The 27,644-nt window shown below is 46.9% G+C and overlaps 1 protein-coding gene across 3 annotated transcripts; it reads left to right on the top strand.

Moving 5' to 3' along the window:
- The first annotated feature begins 7 nt into the window (after positions 1-7).
- On the top strand, positions 8-27,644 carry TMEM255A (transmembrane protein 255A). 3 transcript variants are annotated; one of them, XM_082488384.1, is made up of 9 exons: positions 8-221; positions 4,687-4,829; positions 9,404-9,466; positions 14,966-15,055; positions 16,926-16,988; positions 17,497-17,585; positions 20,250-20,412; positions 21,742-21,885; positions 24,916-27,644. In XM_082488384.1, the coding sequence occupies exons 1-9, from the start codon at positions 164-166 to the stop codon at positions 25,072-25,074; spliced, it is 972 nt and encodes a 323-aa protein (XP_082344510.1). In that variant the 5' UTR covers positions 8-163; the 3' UTR covers positions 25,075-27,644. The 3 variants fall into 3 exon arrangements, with proteins under 3 accessions (XP_082344510.1, XP_082344511.1, XP_082344512.1); XM_082488385.1 differs by having other exon boundaries at positions 20,253-20,412; XM_082488386.1 differs by lacking the exons at positions 8-221; positions 4,687-4,829; positions 9,404-9,466 and adding an exon at positions 13,885-14,021.

Below are 27,644 nucleotides of genomic sequence, written 5' to 3' on the forward strand. Positions count from 1 at the left end.
CCCGCCGCCGGGCGGGGGCACGGGCGGTGCGGTGCGGTGCGGTGCGGTGCGGTGCGGTGCGGTGCGGCCCCGCCGCTGCCGCCCCAGCGCGCAGGCGCTGCCGGGGCTCTGTCCGCCGCCGTAGCCCGGCGGGCTGCGGCGGGGAGCGGGGGCCGGCGGCGACATGCGGCAGTCCCTGACTCAGCAGCGCCCGGGCGGCGTGGCCCTGCCCGACTCCGTGGGTGAGTGTCGCGGGTGGGGTGGGGGGGAAGCCCCCGCTGGCCCCGGAGTATGCGGGGGGGGGGTCGGGGGCGCGCGGCCATTTTGGGCGGTGGGTCCCCGGGGGCGCCGCCCGCACCGGAGCGGAGCCGACCCCCGCCGCGGGCAGGGGCTGCAGTGGCCGAGGCGGCCGCCGCCTCCCCCCGGCCCCGCTCCCCTGCGCGGTGTCAGCCGCAGGAGGACGGTCCCTCTCCCCCCTCCGCCCCCACCCCGGGGCCGCGGCAGAGACCCCCGTAGCGGGGCCCGTTGCCCGGGCGGAGGCGGCCGCCGGCCCCCCGCAGCCCCCCCCGCGTCGCGCAGCATCCTTCGGGGACGGAGTGCGCGCCCGCTCCTCTCGCAGCGCTCCCGCACCTCCCGAATTGGGTCAGAGAATCCCTCACACCGCTCCGCGCCGGCTGCTGATTGCAATTTGCCCACCCTTCCACCACCCAGCCAAGCGGGAGGTGAGCCCCCCTTCCCCCCCCCCCTCCCCCCGGGCGCCTGCAGACCCCCTCCCGCGGGCCTGCCTGAGGGGCCCTTCATTAGAGTGCGGTTTGGGTCACGTTAAGGGTTTTTTTTTTAGCAGAGAAGTGGAGCAAAAGGAGGAGGGCTGGGAAGGAGAATGGCTCGGGGCCGTTTGCCCCCGGTTCTCCTCGGGTAAAAGTTAAAGCCGGCTTCCTTGGGCTACTTTGTGCTTATTCTTTGCTTGTGGCCCCCCTCTCTTCCCCCCCACCCCCCCCTCAAGAACAAGATGGAGAAGTCAGTGATGTTTCTGTGCCATCTTGTCTATTTTCTTCAAATCATAAGGGAAAAAAAAAAAAAGAACTTAAGTAAATCAGGGACAGTACAGAGATACGTATTATTGCAAACTTTTAATGCAATCTGGAAAAATCTGCTACAACCTTGTTTTTAGAGTGGGCTTATATATGGCAACTATAATGAGTTTTTTTCTGAGACTTAAAATAAAAATGATCTTTCTGAAGCCTCTCCACACTCTGAGGGCCATTTTAGCAAAAGAAATAGCCAGAATATAGGCAGCGTTAATTTCGTTATGTTTTCCTCACAAAGTTAAGAACAGCGTTTCAAGCCACCGTGTATACTCACACTCAGGTAAGCGCTGCAAGTTTTGAGATATCTAATTTGGGTAAATCACAGAGAAAAGGCTATCACTGTCTCTCAAAAACAGAGATAGCAAAGCTGTTGTAACTCCGCTTCTGTCTGTAAAGCTATATCAAGCTCAGTAGCAAAGAGGAGAATGATCTAATGGGGAATACTTTCAGCAAAAATTAATGTTGAGAGAGAGGATTTTGCCAGGGCAGCCCTTGAGCAGCTGTCAGTGGAGATACCGAGTATGAGTCCACGTATGCTGAAGCAGCTGCAGGCGTCCTTACAGAAGTAGGAAACCACTTTCTCAATATACATGTAACAAAACATGTTTTCAGAGGAAGAAAAAATGGAATTAGTGTCCCAGTACAGAGCTGAAGCTGAGCTAATCACATTATCTCTTCAATGTTGCATCTCTCTCCAATATCAAGTTAAGGGATTATGGTTGGTTTTGTGAGGACTTGGAATAAAAGCATTTTGGGTTTGGTGGCATTTTGTTGTTGTTGTTTTGGGGGTTTTTTGGTTTGTTTTTCTTTTTTTTTTTTTAATCTTATGAGGAATATTGAAAAGCTTTCAGAAATTTTCCAGTTGGAAACCTTTTGTTTCACATCACGTTGCATGTTGGTGTGTGCCAGTTGTGAGCTGGGAAACAATGTAGAAAGGTAAGAGTGGAAAACATGGTGGTTCTGAAACAAGTTCAGAATCCATAAACAGTGTTCCAGGCTGCTGCTTTTAGAGTGTTTTCCTACAGAAACGCTATTACAAAATACTCTGGGTTTGAGGAAGATAACACATTTTGCTGGGTTTTTTTTTTCATTGTAACTTTTTGAAGCATCTCTGATGGAAATACAGGAATTCCGGTTTGTGCGTGTGTAAACACCGTGCTCGTGTACCCACGACGCTCACTCAGACGTGCTCTGCAGGGAGGTTTTGTGTGGCACACAAGCATCTGGGCACCCACACAGCCTAACCGTAGAGTTTAAGCTGTGTAAGGAACATATGGCTGGTTTTATTTATCTTCCGTTTGCCAGCCAAACTGTGGCAGTAATCAGAAGTTTGGTAGTCTACCATGTGTGTAAGCAAGACAGGTTCCTTCTTTCTCTCCTTCCAGAACTAACCTATGTAAGAAGTAGAATTTTTTTCTCCAGTTTTTAAAGTTTTGTTTAGCTAAATCTTTGGTCCTAGTACTTTGGAACTTTCAGACATATATGTGACACTTGCGTTTATATGGTTACATTGGAACTGGAGCGTGGCACAAGCTTTGGGAGGCAATACATACAGAATGGCCTGATATCTTGATGAATTTTGAATGCTTTAGAAATCTAGATTTTATATTATTATTAGCTTATTTGGCAGACTTAGGAGAATAAAAATATTAACTCCAAATGCAACCTGCAGCAAACAGTTGGGTACCTTTATCTCCATCCGGCAAAAAATTGGCATGAAAAAAATGAAAATGGATTACTGATAAAAGATCCAACTTGGATCTTAGGGTTCTCTAGCAGTTATTTAATTTTATTTTGTTTGAAATTAATAACTGTCTAGCGATTCATTCCAGCTAAGGACTTAACTAGCTGTCAGGCTCCTTGCTCTCAGACCCAGTGATGTCCCAGTGGTGCAGTCACAGCTGTGCTCCGGGACATGACCAGAAGGTTTGTGGGTGGAAAGCTTTCCTTCCAGAGCCACTGCCTGGGCAGAAAGGATGTTGCCGTTCTTTATTAATCTCTCTTGCCTTTCATCTCCTCGTGTTGCGCTTTTAAGCCCCAAGTTTAGGACTTGTCTGTGATTTCAAGCTTATCTGGTTGGTGTGGGTGAATTGATCCAGCCCGTCCAGAGCGTGGGCCAGCATGGAGAGGCAGCGCTCCAGCCAGCAGCACGGCTGGTGGCCCCGGTTGGGGCGGGCATGGAGGATCAGCGGGGAGCTGCTGCACTTCTCCCTGGGGAGAGCAGTCTCTGCGGAATAAGGGAGATAATTTGTAGTGGTGTGTGTCCATATGGCTGCATCGGTATAGCTGTTAGGATGAAAAGATCTCTCTAGCTGTGCCGCAAATATGTACAGACCCTAAAGAAGGGCCTGTGGGCACCTGGGGCATCCATCTTCAAGACAGAAAGCTGGCCAGCAAGGCCTGGTGTGCTCCTCTCTGAAGAATTTGGACAAGGAGGTTGTGCTTGACTTGGCTCAGTCTTTCCTCCCAGCCTTTCTACAGGTGTTTTATCTCACCACGTACCAGGCTGTCAGGGAGCCCCTGAACTCCTCAGATGGGGGTTCCCAACGTGGTTTGCTTCAGGGAATATGCTCCGTGATGGTGGAAGCAGCTCTGTGCTCCTGGGACACGTCCCTGCCCTTCTCTGAAACACTCTGAGAAGTGCTGGTAGCATGCACGTGACTTGGGAGCCTCTGGGGTGAGAAATACTTGCTCCCGGGGTCCGTTGGAGAGCCTCAGGCTTCAGGGGTGGAATTCAAGGTGGCCCCAGCAGCCCACAGGGAGTGTGGCAGGGGACTGTTACAGTCTCTTATCCTACCAGCTGCTCTCACAGGTGCTGGGTTATGTCTACATAATGTATGAAATATAATAAAAAGGATTGTTGCATACAGTGATGTAAAGATGGTAGAGCACATGATGAACAAACGTGCCTAAAGATGTTGCTGAGCGTAACATCGCAGCCAGCTTTCCTCTTGGCTGATGGAATCACTATTTTATATTTATGTTCATTTGGGAGATCTATAAATATATAAAAGAAAAAAACCATAATCAGGCAGCTGTAGATGAGTTTTACTAATCCGCAAATTCATTATTCAAGCATCTAAAAATACCTGGTCCTTGCTGAAAGTAAAGGATGATACTACAGGAGGAGGAGAAGTGGCTGTTACTGGTGATGTCTCATTTACATGGAAAATTGTGGATGCCTTATGATATGATTACAGCCAAGATTTCCCTGCTCAAAACAAGTGGCATACAGTGTGGTTATTTAGCTTGATGCAAGTAGACAGATCAGAAAATATATAAATGGCTAATGGTAATATTTCTTATAAGCTCAACTGCCCCAGGCCAGAGGAGCTGGGAGGCTCCAGTGTATCCAAATAAGCTTTGCGAAGTTGCAGTTCTTAAGGCTTTTTTCATCTATGTCAGAGCAATGGCAAGTAAATGTGAATTCAGATGCCCTAGTAACGCTTGATAAAGCATGTTAGTGAAGGTGAAAAGTGACAGCCAAACCCAAAAATATTCTCAAGTTAGAAGAAAATTCACCATGATGTGGTTGGTGGTGGGAGGAGAAATCTGCGGTACCGTAACTGTCCCCAGATGGAATCAGCAAATTCTGTTGTGTGTGTGTGTGTGTTTTTAGGGTCGTTCAATAGAAGAAAAAGAAATTCCCTCTACGTAACTGTGACTCTCCTCATTGTGTCAGTATTAATTCTAACGGTGGGCCTAGCTGCTACAACAAGAACCCAAAATGTGACTGTTGGAGGTTATTACCCAGGGGTTATTGTAAGTATAGAACTCCTAGGTAGGTCTAGAAAACTTATTGCCTACAAAGTCCCTTGTAATGCTGCAAATGTTGTAAAGGGTGATCTCGTCCTGAATATTATGCTCAGCTACTTCATTGCCATTTGATTTATTTGTTTTATTATTATTTTGCACCTGCTGCTCATTCCCATGCAAAAACTCCCATCCAAGTGGCAGCTGCCTCTGAGCTTAGGAAATAACATGTGCTTGAGCTAACGGTGAGACAGATAAATAGATCTTATGTCAGTCAAAGCAACCTGAGAACTTCTTTGTTTGCACGCACCACATTAACCCCAGGCAGAAGTGAGGCAAAGAAGGACTATACGTACCAAGAACAGTTGAGAGACCAGGTCTTGAAATACTGTTCACGTGAACTCATGCTCATAAAGTTCACTTGCAAAAGCGTTTAATGATTCGGAGTCCCTGAAAGAGGAGAAGCACATTAGCCATCGCTGTGGCAGCTTGCCAGGGGAGCATGCGCATCAAAGCAGCTAGCACATCCATTTCTTTTTTGTTATCAACAGATGAAAATGGGAAAGGACAATCTTGTAGCTTCAAATGGCTCAATTTAGAGAAGACCACTGGTGCCCAGCCTTCTTGCCAGTAGATGTATAACTTCCTGCAGAAGCATAAGGGGGAAGTACATCATGCCCCTCCTGGCATGAGCGGAGGTCTAACATGAGCTGGAAAGCAAGTCCTGGTCTGTTCCTGCATGTGTCTGAGACATGCTCAAAAAGAAGCACAAAAAGGACTGAGCTGCAGCCAAATTAGGTGTCTTAGCAGGGGGAGTGGAACTGCAGCCCCCCAGCTCGAGGCTCCTGCTGGAGCAGCTGTGGAGCGCTCTGCATTTAGGTTTGGACCCTCAAAGCAGGAGGCTTAAAGCCAGCCCAGATAACTAGGTGGAGACTTGTTCTTGTCTTATTGCGGTTTGATTTATTTGCCACACATTGCTGATCTTGGGGAGGTTTACACTTGTCTGTGGACACGCTCTTCTATGACTGAAGAAAGCCCCTTTACAGCCATCAGTGTGGAACAACACAACACAGACTGTGTTGGGCCTCTTTGATTTAGGATTGATTTTCTGGCTTGTCCCAGTAACTCCTGCCTTTAGGCCTGATCTTTTTTAAAGAGAGGTATAGAAGGAAGGTGTTGAGAAAGGTGGCAGGCTGGCTTCAAACTCTCCGCACTTAGCCCACGCTCTGTCAGCCTGAGTTGAACCTCGTGCTTCAGAGCAGGTCCTGCAGACTGATGCAGATGGATAGAGCCTGTTGTTCACGTCCCCTTGACATCTCCTGTGCTATTTATGCTCTGGGAACGTCAGCATCGCTTACGCTTTTGTAAGACTCAGTCTACTCCAGGAATTAATGAATTCCTGGACTTGGGAAGGGCGTTGAATTACTTTCTTCAGAAGCACCCTGACAGTTTGTGCTTGTCACCAAATTCCCTCTCTCATTAATCCGCTGTGTGGAAATGTGTGACGACCTCGCCTGTCTCTCTGCTCAGGAAAACATTTCAGTGTACTGCTGGATGCTTCAGCAGGTGCTTAAAATAGCTGATGTTTCGTAACAAGCTGGGATTTCTCCCTTTACTGTGGAAAAAGGGCTTGCTGTGGTGCATGAGTACTCGGTGAGTTGTCCCCAGGCAGGTGGCTTCCACAGAAGCTGGTCCTTGCAGATCTAGTCATCCAGAACTTCACACGAATGTGAGGCCTGAGGGCATCTCCTTCAGGGGTTTCTGTGCACCGTTAGTGGTGCACCACCATTAGTCATACCCTGAGTACCCTGCATTGGTAAGGAAAAGATAGACCCAGAAGTCTCTTTGTGTGCTGGGTTACTTCTCCATGGGTGGACCAGACCCATGGGTGGGATCATCTCATGGGACATTAGGTGTCTCATCGCTGCCATGCCTAATGCACCGTTCTTTCCTCCTTTAACTTGCGTGTCTTGGGCAAACACCTCTTGTGCAAGGAGAAAACATGCAAAGAAGTGGCTGTCTTGATGTGTGGGATTATCTTCCTAGGCCTCTGCTCCCAAGGAAGGACAGAACTGGGCACTGGAGACCTTCCACGCATCAGTGGGATTTTGTTTAGTTGGGTTTTAGGGGGGGGGTTGTTTGTTTTATTTTCCCCGAACAGTGCAGTTCCTCATTGATACAACTGGAGGAGCTGAAGCAGAAGGTGCAATGTGTCCTGTAGTCAGGCTGCCTTCACCCTCCTCCATGACCACTGGCACCTTCACAGCTACAGCTGTGAACACCCTGGCTGTGCCTCTGTGGGAAATACCCTCACCTCCTGGCTGGATGACTGACCTGGGCCTGGGAAGCCCAGAGTATAACAGCAATGCTGTTATGAAGCACCCTTGTGGAAGTGAGGCTCTGTGAGATACGTGTGTTGTCTCCAAGATACACCAGCTTCCAGCATCTGTGTAAATGACTGACCTTCCTTAGGCTTCGACTGGCAAACCTCTTCTGTAACGGTTCCTTGCCAAGCATGTTGGCCTGGGGCTTTACTCTGGAAAAGCACGTTCATTTTGTGTTCCGTACTCCTTTCAGACAGACATCCCAGAGGATCATATCCACCAGCAAAGAAGTGATGATGCAGATTACTAAGATCTCTTTGTCTCATCTGTAAAGGAATGAGTGGTTTTCCCATTAATGCAATAAGAATTCCCATTAAATAATGAGAATCCACTGATTTACTTGGTCTTCACCTCTTGGATGTTCAGACTTGCTCTAATTTCTTTTGTTTGAATTATCTTAAATTATCTGAAGTATTTCACCTTTTGGTTTGAGGCTGCTCTGAAACACCATGTGGACATTTCTCTTAAATGTGTTGGATGAAGCTCAAAGGGCACAAAACGTTTTTCTTGAGCATTTGCCTTGGGTGTGTGCCACCATGCAACTTCCTTGCTGCCAAACATCACCAGGCTGAAAATAATGCCTGGATCCATGTCACTGTTAATGCCTGGATCTCCTGGATTTTGGACTTGGAATTGAGCTTTAAAACTCCTGTTACTTGAGTATGGTGGTGGTTGTTGCTTGCCCAAGCTGAGAAAACTAATAAGCCCAGAAGCACTGGCAGATCAGTTTGGGGCAGTTCAGCAGTGCCCCTGGCTCTCTGCCCTCCTGCCTGCTGCCCCAGTGTTAAGCAGCACCTGGCTTCGTTGCTGTGCTTCCCACCATGGTGGTTTGTCCCTGATGTGGGGACAATGGTCTGTGAGAGCTCAGGGTGCAAGCCAGGCAGCCGGGAAGCAGCAGCCTGATCGGCTGCTCCACTTTAATCCCCGCCGTTTGAGCCAGCAGCCCTTGCTGCCTGCGGCACTGCACCAAATGTTACTGGGCTTAAGCAGAGCAGGGGAAGAGTTAAGCCCAACTTTTCATCATGTTTCTGTCTCCTAATCTCTGCATGTGCCTCTGGTTGTTAGTATTGGATTTTTGGATTTATTAAACCTTTTTTTTTTTTTTTTTTCAATTCGTGGATCTTAAAATATCGATTCCAGGTTAGTTGACTCATTCTTGAATCACTGCAGCTTGTCTCGTGCCTTGTTCTGCTTCCTGAGGAGCTGGCCAGTTATTTGGCATTCCCACTCAGATCTTCACTGCCCCCATAAGACTGTCTGTTGACTGGATTTGTACCTGTTTAATATGACCAGTCCAACTGTAGGACTTTTCCAGCATTTCTCATTTTGCCAACCCATAGAAGTGGAGTTGGGTATGCTCTACACCGCTCAAAGACCTTTAACGGTGTGACACAGAAGTATTTCTGCATCTCCTTCCATAGTCCATGGTTCCTGGTTGAGTCCCTGTTTCTGGCCTGGCTGAGGTGTGCTTTGTCCTAGAAACTTCTGTTTAGTGTAGCTAAATAGCTTAAGGCTATGGAGAAAGGAGGTGGGAAATCGTGTTCCTGGCTGACTTCACCGAGCTGAAATAAGAACAGTGTTGTCAGTTCTGGCAGCAAGGAAAGATGCTTTTGCTGGAGTACCTTATTCTGTTGGCTGGGCTGGCGTGAGCTCTTCTGGTAGAAGACCCTGGCTGATGCATCCTCACCCCTGGAAATGAGGGAGGAATAGAAGGCAGCAGAAAACTGCTAAATCTTCCTGAGTATAATTCTCCCTTATTTCATACTTCACATCAAGAAACTCTCTGAGTTGAAAACTTAGGTGGTTGCTTGTTCCCTTGGTGAGGTTCCAGAAGCCTTCTCCTGCAGATGCTAGTGATGTGTTCCTCCTAGGTTTGCATCTGGAGGCTCCTGAGTGTTCATAGAGTTATTCCAAGACAGCAGTGTTTATCCTCATCCACCAGCCATTTCTCAGCATCACTGGGGAGGGGATGGAATTCAGACCTCATTTTTTTTGGTTTCCACACACGCTTTTAGTGTCATATAAGGGATACATTTGATAGTTCCTGCTAGTGAGAGACTCCACTGATTCCTTGCTGAAGGAAGAGTGCTCACGCATGTATGTTCTTTTGCTGCTTCTGGATTTAATTGTGTTCTGTCTGTATGTAAAATATGTTGGATATCGTCCTGCTCTAAATGCTAACAATATGTTGTTTTTCAGCTTGGTTTTGGGTCATTTCTTGGAATAATTGGATCAAACTTGATAGAAAACAAAAGGCAAATGGTAAGTTCATTATAAAATCTTTTTAAAAAGAATGACAGTAGCTCAAACGTTGTATGTAAAGAGTACTATTGGTTTTCCTAACTCTTCCAGGATAGTGTTGCATACCTCTTGAGAACTAGAGATGGTTTCTGGCAGCCCAGGAGAACAAGGCTGCTAACCCTGATATTTTTAAGTTAAAGAAAAAAATATGCTCAAGGAAGCACAAAGTGACTATATACAGTCTCATTGAACTCAGTGGGATTTTTTTTTAAAAGGCTTGAAATTGAGTGTTTGGCGTTTTCAGGATAGTCAGTGCTTCACAGACTCGTGCCCACTGCTTTTTCTGTTGAGCTGTCACAGTACGTGATACATAATATCATAATATAAATAAATAACGTAAATATCATAATAGATTTCTTTTAAAATAAATTCTTAGAAGCTTGGGGCTCTGCAAAATTTGGTTTTGGCCACTTTCTATTCTAAGCAAAGGATAGAGAAGATCAAGCAGGTGGTGTAACAGGCAGCCCAGAGACTGGAGGTGAAAGCCCTTAGAGGGCCCAGCAGAAAGTCTTTCCTGTGGACAGGAGTGCTCGGAGCTCTCTGCTCTAGATATGTCTAAAGAAAAAGTCACTTGAGATATTGACGCTATGAAAAGCATGAAGCCTGCTGTAATTGAAAAGCAACCACCTCCTCCAGTGTTGCTGATTAACATGCGTGTTGCTGATCCTTGTTTCCAAACACCTCTTCAAGTAAGAAGGAAAACCAAGAAACTTTCGCGTGCTGTGAAGCAGCAGCTGGGGACCTGAGAAGCACAGAAGACACTGGCTAGACCAGATGTGTGGACCACAGCGCTCTCTGGTTCCCTCCTTGTGCTGCAAGGAGGCTTTTGTGTGCTGGGACTGGGCAGCCACTGTCTAGGCAGGTCTCTGGTGTCCCATCCCGTGGGAGCAATGTTCAGAAGAGAGCAGGTGGGCAATGAACATGCAGATAGTACAAACCAGATGAGACCAGCACTGCTGATATGATATGATCACAACTGAGCTTGTGCTGGGGTGGGAAGGGTTCTCTCTGTGCTGTGGGGACAGAGCTGGCGCAGATTATCCCCTTTGGCAGGCGCAGCAGACTTGTGTGGACTTTGCTGGGTCTCTGATGGCCCCTAAATGTGTCTTGCAGACACTGTTTCACAACCCCCTCGTCTTCCTGCCTGTGCCTGAAGGTAGGGGCCGTAGTGCTTGGAGGTGTCAGTAACAGGGCGTAGGGTGGGGAAGTCTTTTGGGAGAATTTAGCAAAAGGTGTGGGTAGAGAGAGATCAGAAGTGGGTACCTGATGTGGTCCCGTCAGGCTGTTGAGCTCAATCTTTCCTAGCCTGTTTGCTTGCCGCAGGTGGCTGGCTAGAGGTAGCACATGGAGAGGTACAGTCCAGCTCCCGCAGCGCCCTGTGGGCATGCCTGCCTCCTGCCTCCTGCCCCCGCTTGGCTCTCCCGCAGCGGCTGCAGTCCCCCTCCCCGGTGGTTGCCCAATGCTCTGGCAGCGAGACACCCCCCCACCTTCCCTCATATGAGGTTGCGCAGGGCCAAGGGGGGGCCATGCTGTCCCTGCAGCCTGTCCCACTGGCCCAGCGCTGGTGCCTGCTTTTGCAGGGATGGAGCTGCCTCTCCGGGGGCCCCAGGGATCAGATTAGCAGGGTGTGCTGCTGACCGAGGCTAAGGCACGTTTGCCGAGCTGCAGAGAGAGTTGGGAGAAATTCCTGCTGGTCCTTATCCAGAGGCTGGGCTGCCTCGCCCTTTGCTTGGCAAACAGCGCGCTCCCTGCGGAGCAGGAGGGAGAGGGTGAGGCAGCCCTGTGGGAGAGGAAAGCTGCCTTTCCCACAGTCAGACAGGGCACAGGGCAGGTGGGTTTCCCAGTGGATGTTTTTTGTTGTTCTCACCCTGGCTCTGCAAGAGCAATGTGTCCTGTCCTTTCTGGCCTAGCAGGGTTTCCAAGACTTTTGCTCATCGTGTATTAGCAGCATGTCGGGGGCTGGTTGAGCAATGACCATGTTATGCCGGTCCTGCGTTCTTCACAGGAGTGCTGGTGAGTGACAGCGTGGCTCTGACTTGACTTGTTTGTGTATTCTGAAGAGCCCTGGGTAGCCCATATTTATTCTTTTCATCTCTGTATTGTTTTGTGTCCTAAAAAGCACGCGTGACCCAGCTTTGCAGGGATTGCGTCACTGCTGCTTCGGTTGGCAGCTAGCGTGTCTCTGCTCTGACCGCAGAGAGGACATGCAGTAGCTGTCACTTATTGTCCCTGTGCTTTAGTCTCATCTCCTCCTTGCCCAGGAGCACTTTATGGTGGCAGCTTTGTCCATTACATGTTTCCGTAATACCACTGGCAGTGCAGGATTTTTTATTTATCTTCTGTGAACCTCCCCAGTGTCCTAGTTTGTTAAAAGGCAGTCTTGGTGTTGCTCGTTACGCAGTTGCTCCTCAGTGATGGCATGAAGAGCTAAAAGCAACTTCTGCTGCCGTGTTCTTGTGCATGTTTCTGCCCATAAGCTGTCTGGGGAGCGTGAGGAGCCGAGCAAGCCAGTGTGGCTGATGGGGAGAGCTGATCTGAAGCAGCACTCCACTTCTCTCCAGCCTGCCGACAGGAATAGACCTCTCGTTTTTCACACCCAAGCGTATTGGGTTTCATGCTGCGCCTCTGCACTTCCCACTTGTCAAAGGGAGAGCTTTCATCCCCCCAGGGAGGGCCAGATGCCCTCCTGCCCGCCGGCACTGCAGGCAGCTCTGACTTACACCCCAGCTGCCCGCTCAGCAGTTTTCAAGTGAGGAGTCAGCATTTTATGCATTTTACATGCCTTTGTGACAGTCATCTGTGCCACGGAAAAGTAGTAACCAACAGCTTCACAGCCCGTGTGTCGCTGGACTGTGGCCTGAAGGTCTTTTCTTGTCCAAATGCTACTCGGTGTGGCCGACTTCAGCGGGCGTTAGATGAGTGAAGCCCAGTCACTAATATCACATGGCTCTTGAGAGGGACTTGTGCTTGCTACAGTAGCAGGATTGCCAGCCCCAAATCAAAAATCTTGTTGGCAAATCATGAGATTAGTTGAAAACCGTGGGATTTTAAAAATTAATTTGTATGGGTTTATTTGCTGTTTGACTTACTTTATCATACATTCTCAGTGTTTGGTCTTCAGGCTTTTCTTTTTCCAGCTGAGAGGAAACTGTAAATAAAGTGAGCAAACCCATTTCTAACACCAGATCCTTATATCCTAGTAGGGCTGTTATGAAAGTATCGTCATTAACCTTGTATTATTTTAAATAACCACATTAGCAGCTCCTATCTGCAAGCAGGGGCGACTGATAAATACCCTAATTGTATATATTTAGTGTTTGGCTCACTTCCCATCTCCAAGGGTCATGCTATTGAGGGAGAATATCTCTTTCGCGTATGTATGAAACAAAGTACAGAGAAAAACTAAACTTGCTGCAAAATAACTAAGCCATAAACCCCATTTCTTCCGCTGAGAGTGTAAGAAGCTGTGCTTTCTGCCCTTGTGTGGTTTCACTGGTTGTGGTAGTGAAACAGTGTGACTGCTGCAGTGGCTGGTGCAAGTGGTGACCCAGATGTGGAGATGGTGTGGGTCTGAGGCAGGGGGAAATGCTGGTGTTTACAGCTGACAGAAACTGGGTCCCAGCGTAGGACCTGATCCTGGAAAACTTGTCACCTGCTGCCATCTGCGAGTACTTTGTGGCACAGCATCTAATATTCCAGTAACAGCTTGTTACTAGTGAGCGTGACTTGTTTGTATGGCCACTGGGTTAATTTCACAGTCTGCCTATCTACTGCTGCAGTTTGTATTTGCAGTAGGACAGTGTACATCTTGAATACTTGCCTCATCTAGAAAACCATTTTATTTTCTCTCATTTTGAAGCTAACTGAAGTCAGCAATTGTACGGGAACCATTTCCACTGTCCCAAGTGAGCCCTTCTGCATCTCCACTCATTGCTCAAGCTGACCCGGTCTGCAGGTGGATATTGCTGGAGGAAGGTCTGTTTTCACTGAGAGGGGTTTAGGTAAAAACAGTATGAGGTATCTCAGGATTTTTAGGTTCATCAAAAATACATACAGGATCCTTCTGGCTTGTGTTTGTCAAGGGGTTTGGCTTGTCTTTCTGGGAACTGGATCCTTGTGCAGTGGCAGGAACAAAGGTTTTCGAGCAAACTTAGCACCCGGAGCTTTAAAACAAACATCCCCGTGCCCGGAGAGCTGAGACAGCCCTCAGTGCTCGCCAAGCTAACTCTTATTTTTGTGTTTGTGCTATTAGTGATTTTTACTATTGCTCAAAGCTCCCGATGACCAGAGTGACATTTGTACTTGCGGAGAAGCAGTTTTTAACAGCTGCCAGTGACCGACACTTGAAGGCTGTGATCGCTGGAGTGGAAAACCACCAGGGACAAACCCAGTAAAGCTTTCAGTTCTGTGAATGGAAATACTGCTGGTGCCCAAGCTACGTCTTTGTGAACCTGTCTGTTTGAATGCTGCGCTTGCCCTCCCTCCGCGGCCCTGTCGATATCCCCGACGTGCTTTGGTGAGGGGGATTGGGATCGGTATTGGGAGCTCTGGAGCCCCCTGGCAGTGGCTGAGCTGCTGCTCGGGAGTGAGGAGGGGAGTCGTGTCGGCACTCGTGTGTGGTTCCCCCAGCTGAGCAGTGGTACTTTTGGCGGAGGTGGTACAGTGGGAGTAGGGACTCTGTTTCTCATACCTGGGTTGGAGTTTGAGCATTTCTGGTTTACTTTCTGAATGCTTTCACCCTAATTTTAAGACTGGGAGGATGGGACCAGTGGAAGAGGATCAGACCTGTCTGACTTCCTTGAGCTGAAGGTGGAGATTTCTCTCCTTGCAGCTCCCCAAGCCAGGAGAAGGCTGTGCTCACTGCAACCCAGCTCCGAGGACCCCAGCCAGGCTTCTGTGAGGGTGTACAGCACCCATGGCGTAGGCTGGTCACTTGTCTTCTGGTCTCACGGCTTTGTGCGTAAGGCTGCATGAAAGCGTTGTTTCCTGAAGGCGCAGTCCCACCAGAGAGGTTCACATACCGTAGTCTCCTGTGCCCTTACAGCCTGGGAAGCGTTCACAGCAGCTGCTCCCCACAGCGCTCCAGGATGGGGAGAGAAGTAATCCCCTCCTTTCTCTCCAGGGAAGAGTTAAGGATGGCAGCAGCCAGAAGAGGAGGTGTATCCTCAGCCTAAGTTTAGCGCTTTGGAGTCATGGAAAAGCTGGCATTACAACATCAAGTCCCCAGAGAACCAGTTTGGTACAACGCTCCTACTCCTGCCCCCCTTGCAGGAGCAGACACTCTCCTTTGAGATGCACATCCCATTGCCTTCAATGAGACCAGTCTGGCAGCCTGGGCAAACATTTGGGTCATTGATTGCTTGAGGGCTTATTGACTGTGGTTTACTATCCTTGTGGAGAGGGCACCAAATGCTTGGTTGTGAGAGGCAGATGATACTCTGCTTTGTTTTCCTTTCTCAGCTGGTTGCATCGATCGTCTTCATCAGCTTTGGCGTCATTGCTGCGTTCTGCTGTGCCATAGTAGACGGTGTCTTTGCTGCCAGACACATAGTAAGTGCTTCCAGGAAAACACAGTTCCTTCCTCTAGGAAAACGGGTAATGGTGTCCATAATCCCGTGTCAGGCCACATCAAACCCTGTAAATAGATGTCATGTGCTGAATGCTGTTTTAATCATAAACTTTAGAAAAATGTATCAGTTTTTCAAAAATATTTTGAAATTAGTAGCAAGCATTTAGATCTTAAATATTTGCTTTACTTTTTTGGTGTATGCTTTATGTGTTTAGAGTCTCAAAACTGTAAGATGTAATGTGATTTACAGCTATTGCTGGACAGTGTATGAGCAGTAACATCTATTGTATTTTAAATGTCAGCAGAGGTAGTCCTTAATGCTGATTGAACCACTGGATGTTGTAGTCGAATGAAGCAATTTGATACGAAGCTCATTAAAGTGTTACAGTATAAACAGGAAGCACTTGCAGTAGGTTCTCGGTTTTCATTCCATGACTTAAAAAAAATACGAGCTACTGCTGTCATGACCGAGTCGCTAGTAGAGCGGGATGTTGGAAAACTTCAGTTACTGGTATAGAAATGAAAAAAACACAATTCTATTTCAACTTTTTAATTGAAATTTATAACTGCAAACAGATTTTTGTGCTGCAACTCTGCAGTTTGATGACTTTTTTGGAAATTTTTGGCAAAATGGGTTTAAAGAGACAGATTTGGGGTTTATTTTTGATCAGAACGGAAAGGAATTTCAGAAGGTCAGAATTACCTATGAAGTGGAAGCTCCCTGTGTCAGCTGGCTTATTATTTTCCTTGCAAAGCTGGTTGCCCTTTGCTGCCCCTGAGGGCAGAAAGGTGTCTGGACAGCAGGATTTCTGACAGAGCAAAGGGCAGCTCTGCTCAGCTGCGTGATAGGTCTCTGTTTGGATGCAACCGGCAAGTCTGGGCCATCTCTGACCCCTTCTTGTGAGGCCATGTGAAGCATTAGCTTTGATAAAAAGATGAAGCTCTTTCAACTCCAGATCCTGTGGGTCTGAGCCCTGCAGAGCTGCTCTAGGATTTTTGGGTGCTGACTTCATGGATCGGGTGATGGCATGAGCTGGCACCTCCTCCCAGCTGGCCCTGGCGATGTCTGCATGTCTGAGGCAGCCAGAGCTGAGGAGTTGGGATGACAAGGGCTCTGGTTTCTGCCCCTTGATGAACGGACATGCTTTTGGCCTCGCTTCACCCCTTAACAGCCCAAAAATGTCACTGTCCTGATGGAGACGTGCTCCTGCCATGCTGGCACATAGCGTTCCCTCTGTCGCCTGCTGCTGCACTGCCACCCCGAGCTTTGGATCAGACGCCCAGAGAACAAGTCTGGCTGCTCTTGGGAAGGGCTCGCTGTTGCGGATACACACCCAGTGTTGCTTTCCCTGAGGTTTTGCCCTGGGGACCAGGCTGCCCCAAAGTCAGGTGTTAATGCATGTTTGCAGGCTGAGCCATTGGTAATCCTCCAGAGCTTTTACACAAGTTGCTCAAGAGCCCAGAAAGAGAAATTTGCCAACAATTTAATGAGAAATTGTTATGACTCAGCGTGAAGAACCCTCGGAAACACGTCAGGCAGCCCTGGGATGTGTCTGGGGGGATGAGGAATGAATCATTCAGTTCAGGGTGGCCACCCTCACCCAACCGAGCTCGGCTTAAGAGCCTGCTCCTCCCATGCTAGCTGCAACAAATACCTGCCTCCAAGGACCAGGGTTAAACATCACTTGGGGCTCAGGGGGGCTGCCCTGGATGGGGGTGTTGCAGAACAGCCACTGTATTGAGGAGCTGATGTGAGAGCAGGGTCTCTCTGAAGCCTGGCCCCTTGCCCCAGACCTGCTGGCTGATTTTGATTTCACTGCAGTCCTAAGCCTGGTACTTTTTCTTCGTCAGGATCTGAGGCCGCTGTATGCAGGGCGATGTCAGTACTACTCCAAGAGCACGACCCCACCAGAGGTAAGTACTATCCAGTGGCATTGGTGGGGTCCGTTCTCTTTTCAGCCCAAAGACCATCCATGTGAGCTTGGGTGTTACTACCCACAGGTAGACAATTAACCGCTTTAGTCAGTCATTCATCAGTATGGGAATCTTGCTCTCAGTTTGTATCATCCTATTGACAACTCTCTGCTCTGAGTTGCTGTATGGTGAGGAGTGTCAGTTCAGCACGGTCATGGCTGCTTGTAAGAGTTGCACAACACCCTTCCCCGGCAGCCATGTGCTTATCTATGATTTCCCTGTGGTGAAAGGAAACACTGGTCTGTGCTAGTCTAGTGCATCTTTATTCCAGTATAACTGTGTACTTTGTAGGAGCTGTGCTGCAAGATAAGGAAAGAAAAATCTGCCAGGGGCTAATCTGGAGATCAGTGCAAAATCTACATATGGAGTAGGCCAAATAGCAGCAGAAACCGTGTTTGGTGATTATGTCCTTATGTGCTTTATGTTATTTTTTTCTGGATACACACAGGCAGTCTGTCACCCACAGCGCCGTGCACCCTGCACGCCGAAAATAAAAACCAACACCTGCTTCTGCTGTGACCTGTACAACTGTGGAAAGTGAGTAAGCTAAATATACCATTCCTGGCCGCGGGAAGGGTGAGGAGTTGGTGCTGGTTTGGAGGTGTCGGAAGGGCCAGGACAGGGCAGGAGCAAGGTATCGATTAATGACAGCTGTTGTGGGAATGGATCTTAAGCTGTGGTTGCTAGCCACAAGGGCTCCCGGGAAAATGCAATCAAGTAAAGGGATGTATGAAATACACTAAAGCAATCCCAGCTACAGGTAAGCATGCTCCGGGCCAGCCTGTCTGGAAAAATGAAGAGGGCGGGAGTTTCCATTACTTCTACACTTGGTGCTTTCCCCAGTTTTTCCCTTATTGAGTGTGACTTGTCCTAACACCTTCCTTCTCTGTTGGCACTGCTTGTTCACTTGGTTTTATTTTGTTTTAGAAGATGGAAGATTTAAAAACTGGGACACTCTTCTTCCTCACCTTGTCACCGTTTCATGCCCCACCTTGCCTAACAGGGAGGAGAGTTCACAGGCTGGTGCCGCCTGCGTGTTCATAAATCAGTATCCTCTCTACCCAATGAATATCTTTCATGGTCACAAGAGGCTGGAAGGTGCACCAGCACTGTGCAAAGATGAGTCGGAAGGGTGGTTACCAATCGAGAACCACTGCATAGTGATCACACCATCATTAGATCTGGCTACTGTGCCTAAGCCAACTGAGTTTACAGCTTATATCATTTGGAGTGTCTAATGTGTGTCAGCAAGCAATTAATAAATTGATTTTTTTTTTTTAGTGCTGGCTTTTGCCTAGGGCTGTTTCAGGCTTAGCATTTCTCACAGTACTTGGGCTGGTCTCCGCTTAAGTCATTGACCGTGGTGGAGGAAGATCAAAAGCTGCTGTTGGGAGAGGGCGGTTCCGCGTGCTGGGAAGGGTAATCCCTGGTTTCTGTAGGACTTTGTTTCCGTGGAAGCCACTGCAGAGGGGCGAAGCTCATGCTTCCCTTTGACATTTTATAGAACACAATCCCTTTTTACTAGCTGAAGAGACTGATGCACAGAGAAGTGACTGAAATAGAAAAACTTGTAACTTTTCTGTATTTTTTTTTTCTTTTTCTTTTTTTTTTCCCCCAGTTAGGCTGGTTCGGGGTCCTGCCTCTGACCCATTTTCGCCTCTCTGGTATATCAGTTGTTACAATCTCGGTCTTGCTTAGTACCACACAAGTGTTGTGCACTGAGGAGGTGCTGGTTCTTTTGGGATCTCAGTAAGAAAGGCACGGACACTCGAGGCTGATTAGCTCACGTATTATGTAAAGGATGGAAACGACAGAAAAAGTGACAGCAATCTTGCATCCCGCTGATGCTGGGAGCCCCGGCTGTGGCAGCATTGGACAAGCCCCTTGCCGTTGATAAGTACTTTTCTGTACAATGGTGAATGTTCTCGGTGGTACACCAAAGCTTGCTGAGAGCTTTACACTCTCAAACATCTCCATAGGAACGAGCTCTTGCAAACAGTACGTAGAGGTTGTATTGTTAAAGGCAGTCACGGTATATGCTCAGGTTATACAGAGGTCATGCAGGCTAACATACAGGTTTTTACAACCTGTGGTTACGCTCTGCCTCGATTCTGCTTGAAATGCCTGTCTCCTCGTTGCAGTGTCCTCGGCAGTGGCCTGCTACAACAAGATATGGAAAAAAGGAAAAGAAACTGAAATTGAGTAATGAGGGAAGGAGGGTGGCTCTTGTGAAAGGGCGCAGGTTCCTGCAGGCCTTGCAGAGTCTGCTGGGGAGCTGAGCCTGCATCTCCTGCTGCTTGGCCTTAAATATGAGCTTGTTCTTCCCCATTGCCTCAAAGCCCTTGTGCAGTGTGAGCCTAACCTCATATGTGAGCTGGGAGATAAGTCATTCATAAGCCCTTAGTATTGTTTGTCCCTGATAAATTTGTTTTCTTAAGGGGAATTTGCTGTAGCCCACCACATTTGGTAAGCTATACCAAAGGCCAGCCTGTTCCCCCAAGGGGCAGTCAGAGAGACATCTTTACTGGAGAATCCTGCGTGCGAGACTCCAGCCCACGTGTTGCAGGAGCTGCTCTTTCTAAAATAATGACCTAAGTGGATTCCACTGAGTTTTCTCCGTCTCTTTTCTGCATGCGGAAAAGCTTAGAAATGTGAGCAGGGGTCCTGCAAAGGGCAGGCGGCTGGAGCGGAGCAGCTGAGCTGGACAAGCTTTGTGGCCAGGCCCTGTGGTGCCAGGAGGCCAACTGTGCCCGTCCTGTGCCCGTCCTGCCCCGCTGCTCACGTGCCTGTGAGGAGCAGCAAACACCGCCCTGGGGGGCAGCCGCTGCTCCTCTGAGCACGGACTGATTTCCCTGGGTAATTCCAAGACCGGTTTGTCCTTGGGAAGCCTCCGGCTTCAGGAGATTTCAGATGATAGAAATAAGAGGCAAATTCAGACTCAAGGTCATTTGGGTACTTGCAGGCCTTGCAGGACTCGTTTGTTTCACAACAGATCAAGCCACCTTCTGCCGTTGTCATGCAGGGAGATCTCAGACGCTGCAAGCATGGGATCTAGCCAGCTTTATCCCCACTCCTTCAGTAGTTAGGTCCAGGTTGTCATTAAATTGCAGAATATATTTTACTGTCCAGCAGAAGTGCTTAGGTTTTATGATGTGTGCGGTGCATTTTTTTACCATTGTTGGGTTTTTTTCTCTAATCTAGCAGAGTAGAGATTTCTGGAGGCTACTATGAATACATTGATGTCAGCAGCTGCCAGGACATCATCCACCTTTACCACTTGCTTTGGTCGGCAACAATTCTGAACATAGTGGGGCTATTCCTGGGGATCATTACAGCAGCGATACTTGGAGGCTTTAAAGACATGGTAAGATGGTCCCAGTTTCTCTGTGCATTAAATGAAACAAATCAGGCGAATTGCCTTTTAAAAATAATCCTGAAAGCAGCTATTAGTATTTCAATGCAAATGATCTGTGCATCACTGCAATCAGGCTGGAAAGAAGGGCATGAGATAACTGTAAGAAGAATGTGGAAGTGATTCACCTTTCTGATCTTGTGTCACCACCTGAACACAACTAGAAAAGATTAACAGGATTAGGAGACTGTATTTTCAAAAGGAACCTTTTCAGAGGTGTTAGCAATACCAGGATAAATGAAAATAAACTCTTTCTTAAAAAATGATCTTTCTTTTCATAGCGTTGACCTTCTACAAGGAAATGTGTGGTGGTTGCTCATGAATTGTTGATTTTATAACAGTAGTAGGGTTCTGAGCTTTACAGACTGTTCTAGCAGCCCTGCTAGGCTGAAACTCTCCATCTGGTTTCTTCATGGTGCTGAATCTGAGAGGGTGACCAGGGGACCAAAGCCAGGTGAAAGAATGCAAACTTCGGATAATGAAAAAAAAAAACAACTGTTCTCACACCATGGGCTTTGAAATACCCTCACTTAACCAGGCTGCCTGTTACCTTCCATATTGTTTTGTTCCGCAGAGGACAAATCAATGGGGAAAACTTGAATATTCGACAGAAGAATTTGGGGTTTTTTTTTCAGCCTCTTGTGACTCATTTGGAATAATACAAAATGAGACAGCCAGAAAAGAGCATTTGTTGTCCTGGCAATACATTTTTCTTACAAACAAGTCTCGAGCCCTGCAGTAAGGGTGCTTTATTTCAGAACTCTGAACTTTCTTACGCTCCTTTCAGGCTAACCAAGAGCTTCCCAAACAAAACAGGAGACACATTCCCAGCTGTGCATCGTGGCCTTTTGAGATATGAGGCACACCAGACAGCCTGTAAAACTCTGCAAAAAAAGAAGCATAGAAGTGTCTGTGAACAGCAGTACCAGAGGAGTTGAAATATGCTGATCTCAAAATGCACTGAATAACAGAGTAATCAGAATTAATGAATTCTTCCTCCTACTTGTGAAGATGCGATCTGAACAGTTGTTTTGTTTGACTACTGGCGTGCACTGGGCTATCGCCAGCTGGTCCTGTGGAATCTGAATGGGTGGCTGAGGAATGAAATGGCCTCAGGACTCACCTGCTGCCTGAGAGGGAACCAGACTGCCCGTTGCTAATTCGGCAGAGTTGAGGTGTAAAGACACACAGTGCTCCTTTAGATCATTTCTGCTTTCATTCAGCTGTCAGCTTTCTGTGACTTGGTTAGCAGCCTGAGAGTCTCTCTTTTTGTTTTCACAGACTCCTTCCCTCCCTACTCTGAACTGTACGGTTGAAAATGCACACCCTTCGGTGTCCTACTACTCAAGGCCACAAGTGACATCTTACAACACCTACTACCACAGCACTCCTCACCTGCCTCCCTACTCTGCGTATGACTTTCAGGTAGGGAACGTTGCGGGATGTTTTCTTGTTTTGTGGCAAGGTTAAATCCAGCCGGTCCACAGGAGTCTGGAGGCCTGTCTACCTGTCATTCACACAGTTTAATTTTCCTGTTCCTGCAGAGAATATAAAATCTTTCCTATTAGGCATCGCTCCTTGGCAGTGCTCTCTTACTAGAGCAGTGTTTTCCTGAAAGCTGTTCTTGAAGAGCAGGCAACAGAACCTGCTTCCTGCCTCCCCCATCAGTCGCTGGTAGAGGCCACATTAAAAATAGGCATCGCCTCTAGCACCTGCGATGCTCTGAGGGTAGAGACAAAGTGAGGTGTTTAGGTGCTAGTTTTTATTAGGCCAATGGCTATGTCTGAGGGAAACAGATGAGCTTTTTGGAAACAAGGTGTTTGAGCTCCTGAAGTCACATACTGACAGAAAAGCTGTTCTGTTGTGGTTTTTCTCCACATGCTTCAGCTGGTCTAAGAACGGTCCCTGCAAACATCACCTCTGCTATAATGCATCCTTTCCTCTTCTGAGTTATGGAGCTGTGCTGTTGGAAACGGTGATTTCATGTGAACCTTGCTGTCAACATCAGCTTTCACTCGTTGAAGCAGATGAGGACATTTCCTCCTCAGCTCTTGTGTCAGGTGGATGTTTCCACAGTGGTGATGTTAACTTAACACATCATATGTTTTATTTGCAACTATCAGGGCTGGAATTTTTTTTTTTTTTTTTTTATTAACAAGAGCTTAAAGTCTTGGACATCAGCTAAGAGGTGTGCTCTGTGATAGCCACCACCTCCCTCATCAGAGATATGCATTAGAGGCAACGTGAATCTAAACTTTTCTGGTTTACTGCTAGTGCCACAAGACAACACTGTTGTCAGGGCTTCCTAGAAATATTTGAACACTTACAACAGAATTTCTAGGACTTATTTGTACAAAAAAGCCAACCTCAGCACACACCAAGCCAAGCACTGCTGCGAAGTCCTCTTCTCAGCCGCTCGGCTGGTACTAAGCGCTGTTTAACTTGGGGTTTGCCCGTACTGCAGCCACAGCGCAGCACCAGCAGAGAGCTTAGCATGGGTGGATTTGCCTAGTGCTTTTCAACTAGAAGTACTGCTGAGGCTCTGCTAACGCTTACAGCTCCGCCAGCACAAAAGCCGAGCATAAATTGAAGTAATCTAAATTTAAAATAGGCAAGTCTCTCCTTCAGACACAATTCCAAGTCTGAGCCTTGCTTATCTTCCAGGGAACTTGAGGGCCTGCATGAAAGCATTAGCTGAGGCCTCTGGCTGTGGAGACCTCTCCTGCCTGGAGCCCTGCTCTGACCCGAGCAGTGTCCGTACCACCCTGACACCTTTTCCCCTGCCTACAGCACACGGAGCAAGCCCAGCCCTGCCGCCCAAATCCCTTTCAAAGGCTGGTCTTTCTGTAATGCAAGAATTGGCCAAGTCAGAGCTTCCCACTCATCCCACATGTCTTTCACAGGAAACAAACCCCAACACTCCATATTTTTTAAGGAAGCCTGTGCCCCTGCAAAAGTCTGGCTTTCACACATGGCTCTAAAACAGCAGACCCATCTTCCCAGCCGTGGGCTTTGTGAAAAAAGCCAGGCTGCTGCCTGCAGTCGGCGTGAGCCAGGCCTGCTTGCAGCCATGGCAGCTTTCCTCCAGGGCTCGTGGCTGAGGCAGTTGGCGCTTGGTGACGGTGGAAACCCAGGGCTGCATTGGCTAACGAGTGCTGGCATTGTGTTGCCACGGCAGTGCCCTTCCAAAGCTCTTTGCAGCCCAGGGGCTTCCAACCATGGGGCTTTAGGTCAACTGGGGCGTAATGCAAGAGCTGTTGTGTTGTGTGAAACAGGGGTGGTTTGTATGGCTTTCTGTGAGGTCCTCGATGAGCAGGCTGGGCTTTCGTGGTCTATATATCTGCTTAATAAACTGTCACGGGTTGGTGTTAGGAGAGTGACACAGAAAAGATGCTGTTTGAAAATGACCCACTATTACTGCAGAGTCTGTCATCCCTCCATCCACCCAGGTGAAATCACATGGTCATCTCCAACCTTGTACGTGGTCACCGCTGCATACGGCCCGGCCTCACTGCCCCCGGCGCGAGTCCCTCGGCGTGCACTCCCTTGCCCTTTGTTGCACGGTGCAAGGCCTCCTCGTGGTCCTCTCTCCGCCGGGGCCTCCAGCTCGGAACGTTTGGGATTTGCAGTCCGTGTCCACAGCCAAAGGGCGGTGAAGGGCTGTGTGCTGCCCAGTGCCATACTGGCTCTGCAGGTGGCTAGTTCAGGGGGGCCAGGCGGCCAACAGCAGGACAGGGCACAGCATGACTATCAGGGATAAACCCACAGGGTGTTAGTGGCCAGAGGAGCGAATGCGAGTGATGGTATTTCATTGCCTGTCTGGCCCATTTCTGGACACAGCACAGCTTTCTGCCAGCACTGTATGATTGAGGCTTTAGACCTAAGGTATTTTTGATAATGAAGGTGTTTTAGAGAACAGAAATTAATCTTTAGGCATGCATAAATTTTGTTTCTCTGCCTTTTCAAGCTTTTTACTTACTGAAGGAGTAAATTATTTTGTTATCATTAACTTCTGGGGTGGTTTTATTTGTGATGAAGAGAAAAAGTAGTGTAAAAAGAAATTATCTGCAGCATGTTCATTGTTGCTACTGGCTGATGTGTGAAACTCAAGATTTGAGAGAGAGACTCATCAGTTTTCAGTTGTCCAGTCTTTGCGATATGCGGCAGGTACACAGAAGTGATGAGAAAGAAATTTTTTTTTTTTTTTTTTTTTTTTTTAAATGCCTTCTTCATTTTCTGGTCTAGGGAGTCTCATTATGCAAAACTGTTACTTACAGGCTGTGCTTACCTTGAATACAACAAGTTGTTTGAATACTTATTTATATGTACGTATGTTTTGCAGAAGTGAGCCTTGAAATGTTAATCTTGCACTGCTTGGTAATGAAGTATCGCTTTGCCAGGGCCCTTTACATTAAGAAGTGGTTACATTCCAGCCTTCTTGCTGTCTCCCTGCAGCATTCCAGTGTGTTTCCAGCCTCCACTCCTTCTGGCCTCTCCGATGACCCCCAGTCAGTGTCGCCATCTCCCAGCTATATGTGGTCCTCTAATGCGCCGCCTCGTTACTCACCACCGTATTTTCCACCTTTTGAAAAGCCACCACCTTATACACCATAAAGAATGTGGGAAAGAAGAAGAAAATATTTGCCATTGAAATAATTGTGAACATTTTGTATTTATATTTTACTGTGGGAGGGAACTGGAGGATAGATACAGAAGATAATTGCAAATACAAATATTAGATGGGACTGTTCTTTCTTGCGAGAATTATTTCAGAGGTTTAACAACTGAGTATGAGGAAGGGGACATACTGCTGACATTTTGCAGTGTCAGTGAGTAGCGGGTGACCTAAATTCCAGCCTCCTTGTTTTACTGTGAGGTTCATGTAGTCCTTGGTTTTTAATAAAGTGATACAACACAGATGATAGATTCTGGTCTGCCTTACTCCATCTTGTGCCAAGCTGAAGTAAGGGCAGCCAAGATCGATAGTTGCTGGAGAGTATCAGTCTGTTTAAAGTGAGGGCGCTTGCAGGCAGCTTGACTTGATGCTTGTTTTGTTTGGCTTTGGGGCTTCAGCTGCTGGGATTTTTTGGGGCCACAGAACTTAGCTCATGTCACTTGTTGGTTACAGCCTACGGATTGGAAAAATCTTGGGGGGAACTGCAACAGTGTCTCAAACTTCAACGCTAATTAAAAGAGATAACGTCATAGGATATTTTCATGTATGTCTAGCAAAACAATTGGAATATTGCTTTTTTTGAGGGGAAAAGCTTTAATAGGCAAGCTGGTTTTATTTCAGGATGCTTCTTAAGACAGAAGGTGAAATGCATTTGTCTCTCCTTGAATTCTGTGTAAGTAATGCTGAAGTCAAACAGTTTGGGTGGTTGCACTGCCTAAATCTTCCTTGTATTCCTATAAAGTGCATCAGGAACTGTCCACAAGTCACTGAAACAGTGCAGTGAAAAGATTTATTTTTTCTCCCTTCTGTTTGTTGGAAATTTTTTTAAGTTTGTACTTTTAACTTTTTTTAATGGACTGAATCAACACCCTTAATAAGCACTGTTTTAGTAGCTGTATTATGGGCTGCACATAAGGAATATCCACTACCAGTTCTCCAAGATGTAAGTCTCACATGGATAAAATTCAACACCCTGTAATATAGGATGAAACTGATAGGAATTTGCGATTATTGTTGTGACTTTCATTTAATCTTCAGCTGATGACTGTGCTGATTGATCTAGATTCCAACAGATTTTGCATGCATCCTGCATAACAAAAGAAGGTCAGCTTTGTTATGTGACACACTGTCCTGTAAAGTGTGGTTCTACTCCAGGAAGTGATTTCAGATGACAGCGTTCAGACCCGAGCAGCTCAACCTGAGCGTTCTCAACTGCTTACTTCAGGGATAAAAATAAGGTATTGACGTTTTACTCCTTATTTCCGAAAGATTTAATTTCCTTGGCATCAGGTTGTTGACCCTGATCCTCAGTTGTCTACCTTTACTTTCAACTGATGCAGGCAAAAAGGTATCCAAAAGCTAAATCTGGCTTTAAAAATCTAAAAGTGGAATACCTGGGGGGGGGGGGGGAAATCCAGTTGGATTTTAAACTGTGGCATCTCTACTTTTAATCTAAAAAAAAAAAAAAAAGAAACACAACCTGTCAAAATGGAAAACAAACACTGAAGTCTCTGATCTCACTTTTCAAAGTACACCCACACTTCATAAAGCTGTTTTTAATCCTATGCATTTGCAAAGCCTTTAGGCTAGACTATGTGTTAACCTTATCATTTCCACTGTCAAATACTAATCAGTATATTAATAAGCTAAAGGATGACACTGTTTATCCAGAAGCAAGCGTAACTTTTCTCCAGTAACAAAGGAAAAAAAATGGCTAGAGGAAGGAATACAACTTGGGATTTAAAGCAGTAGTGTATGCAGAATATATCCTGGTGACATTTTGTTTTACTGTAGATTGTTGAAGTGCAGCTCCTATAAATTTGCACACTGGAAATAAATTTATATACTAGGGCGTCATCCATTTTATATTACATTTTCCTGAATTAAATCTTGATAAAGAGATCATGGGCAATTTCAAATTAGACAGTACTTCTGATAAAACTCCCCACAAAACTAGAATCAGAAGGGCACATTAACTTAAAATCAGAAAACATTTTATTGCTGCATCTTTGAAATAAAAGCTAACAATCCTGTCCCACTTCTGCCAAACATACCCTGCCATTTGTGCCTGTAAACTAAACGAGGCGAGAGAGACTATGGGACACTACAGGACAGGACTAAGAAACTCATGAGGGGAACGTAACTTAGTGGCAGAGAAACAATTAGGAAATGATTGTGTTATTGGTTTTGAGTTGACAAATACTAAACTTAAGAAATTATCCAAATTCTCTTTTTTTTTCTTCTGTAAGGAATATTTAAGCAAAAATTACATTGCTGCTTTAAATTCACTATAAAAGAACAGGTCAATTTTCACATTTAAAAAATTACTGGTGGGATTTTCTGTTGAATTACCCGTTTCCTTCTGCTTGAGTAAAACTAAGCGTTTAATGTAAATGCAACATTCTGCACTGTATTCATCATTTCTTATGAGATTGTCAAGATTGTGACTCATATGTACCCTTTTATTACTTTACCAAAGTTAAATAAAATTGTGTGACTTTTGTAAACA

Source organism: Vanellus vanellus (assembly GCF_965231255.1).
Source record: "Vanellus vanellus genome assembly, chromosome: 10".
Lineage (NCBI taxonomy): Eukaryota > Metazoa > Chordata > Aves > Charadriiformes > Charadriidae > Vanellus > Vanellus vanellus.

Excerpts from the sequence above, each read along its gene's own strand:
- TMEM255A (XM_082488384.1), top strand. The coding sequence starts at position 164 with ATGCGGCAGTCCCTGACTCAGCAGCGCCCGGGCGGCGTGGCCCTGCCC. Across the intron at positions 15,056-16,925 it reads TCTTTGCTGCCAGACACATA|GATCTGAGGCCGCTGTATGC; the intron begins GTAAGTGCTTCC and ends TTTCTTCGTCAG. Across the intron at positions 17,586-20,249 it reads GACCTGTACAACTGTGGAAA|CAGAGTAGAGATTTCTGGAG; the intron begins GTGAGTAAGCTA and ends TCTCTAATCTAG.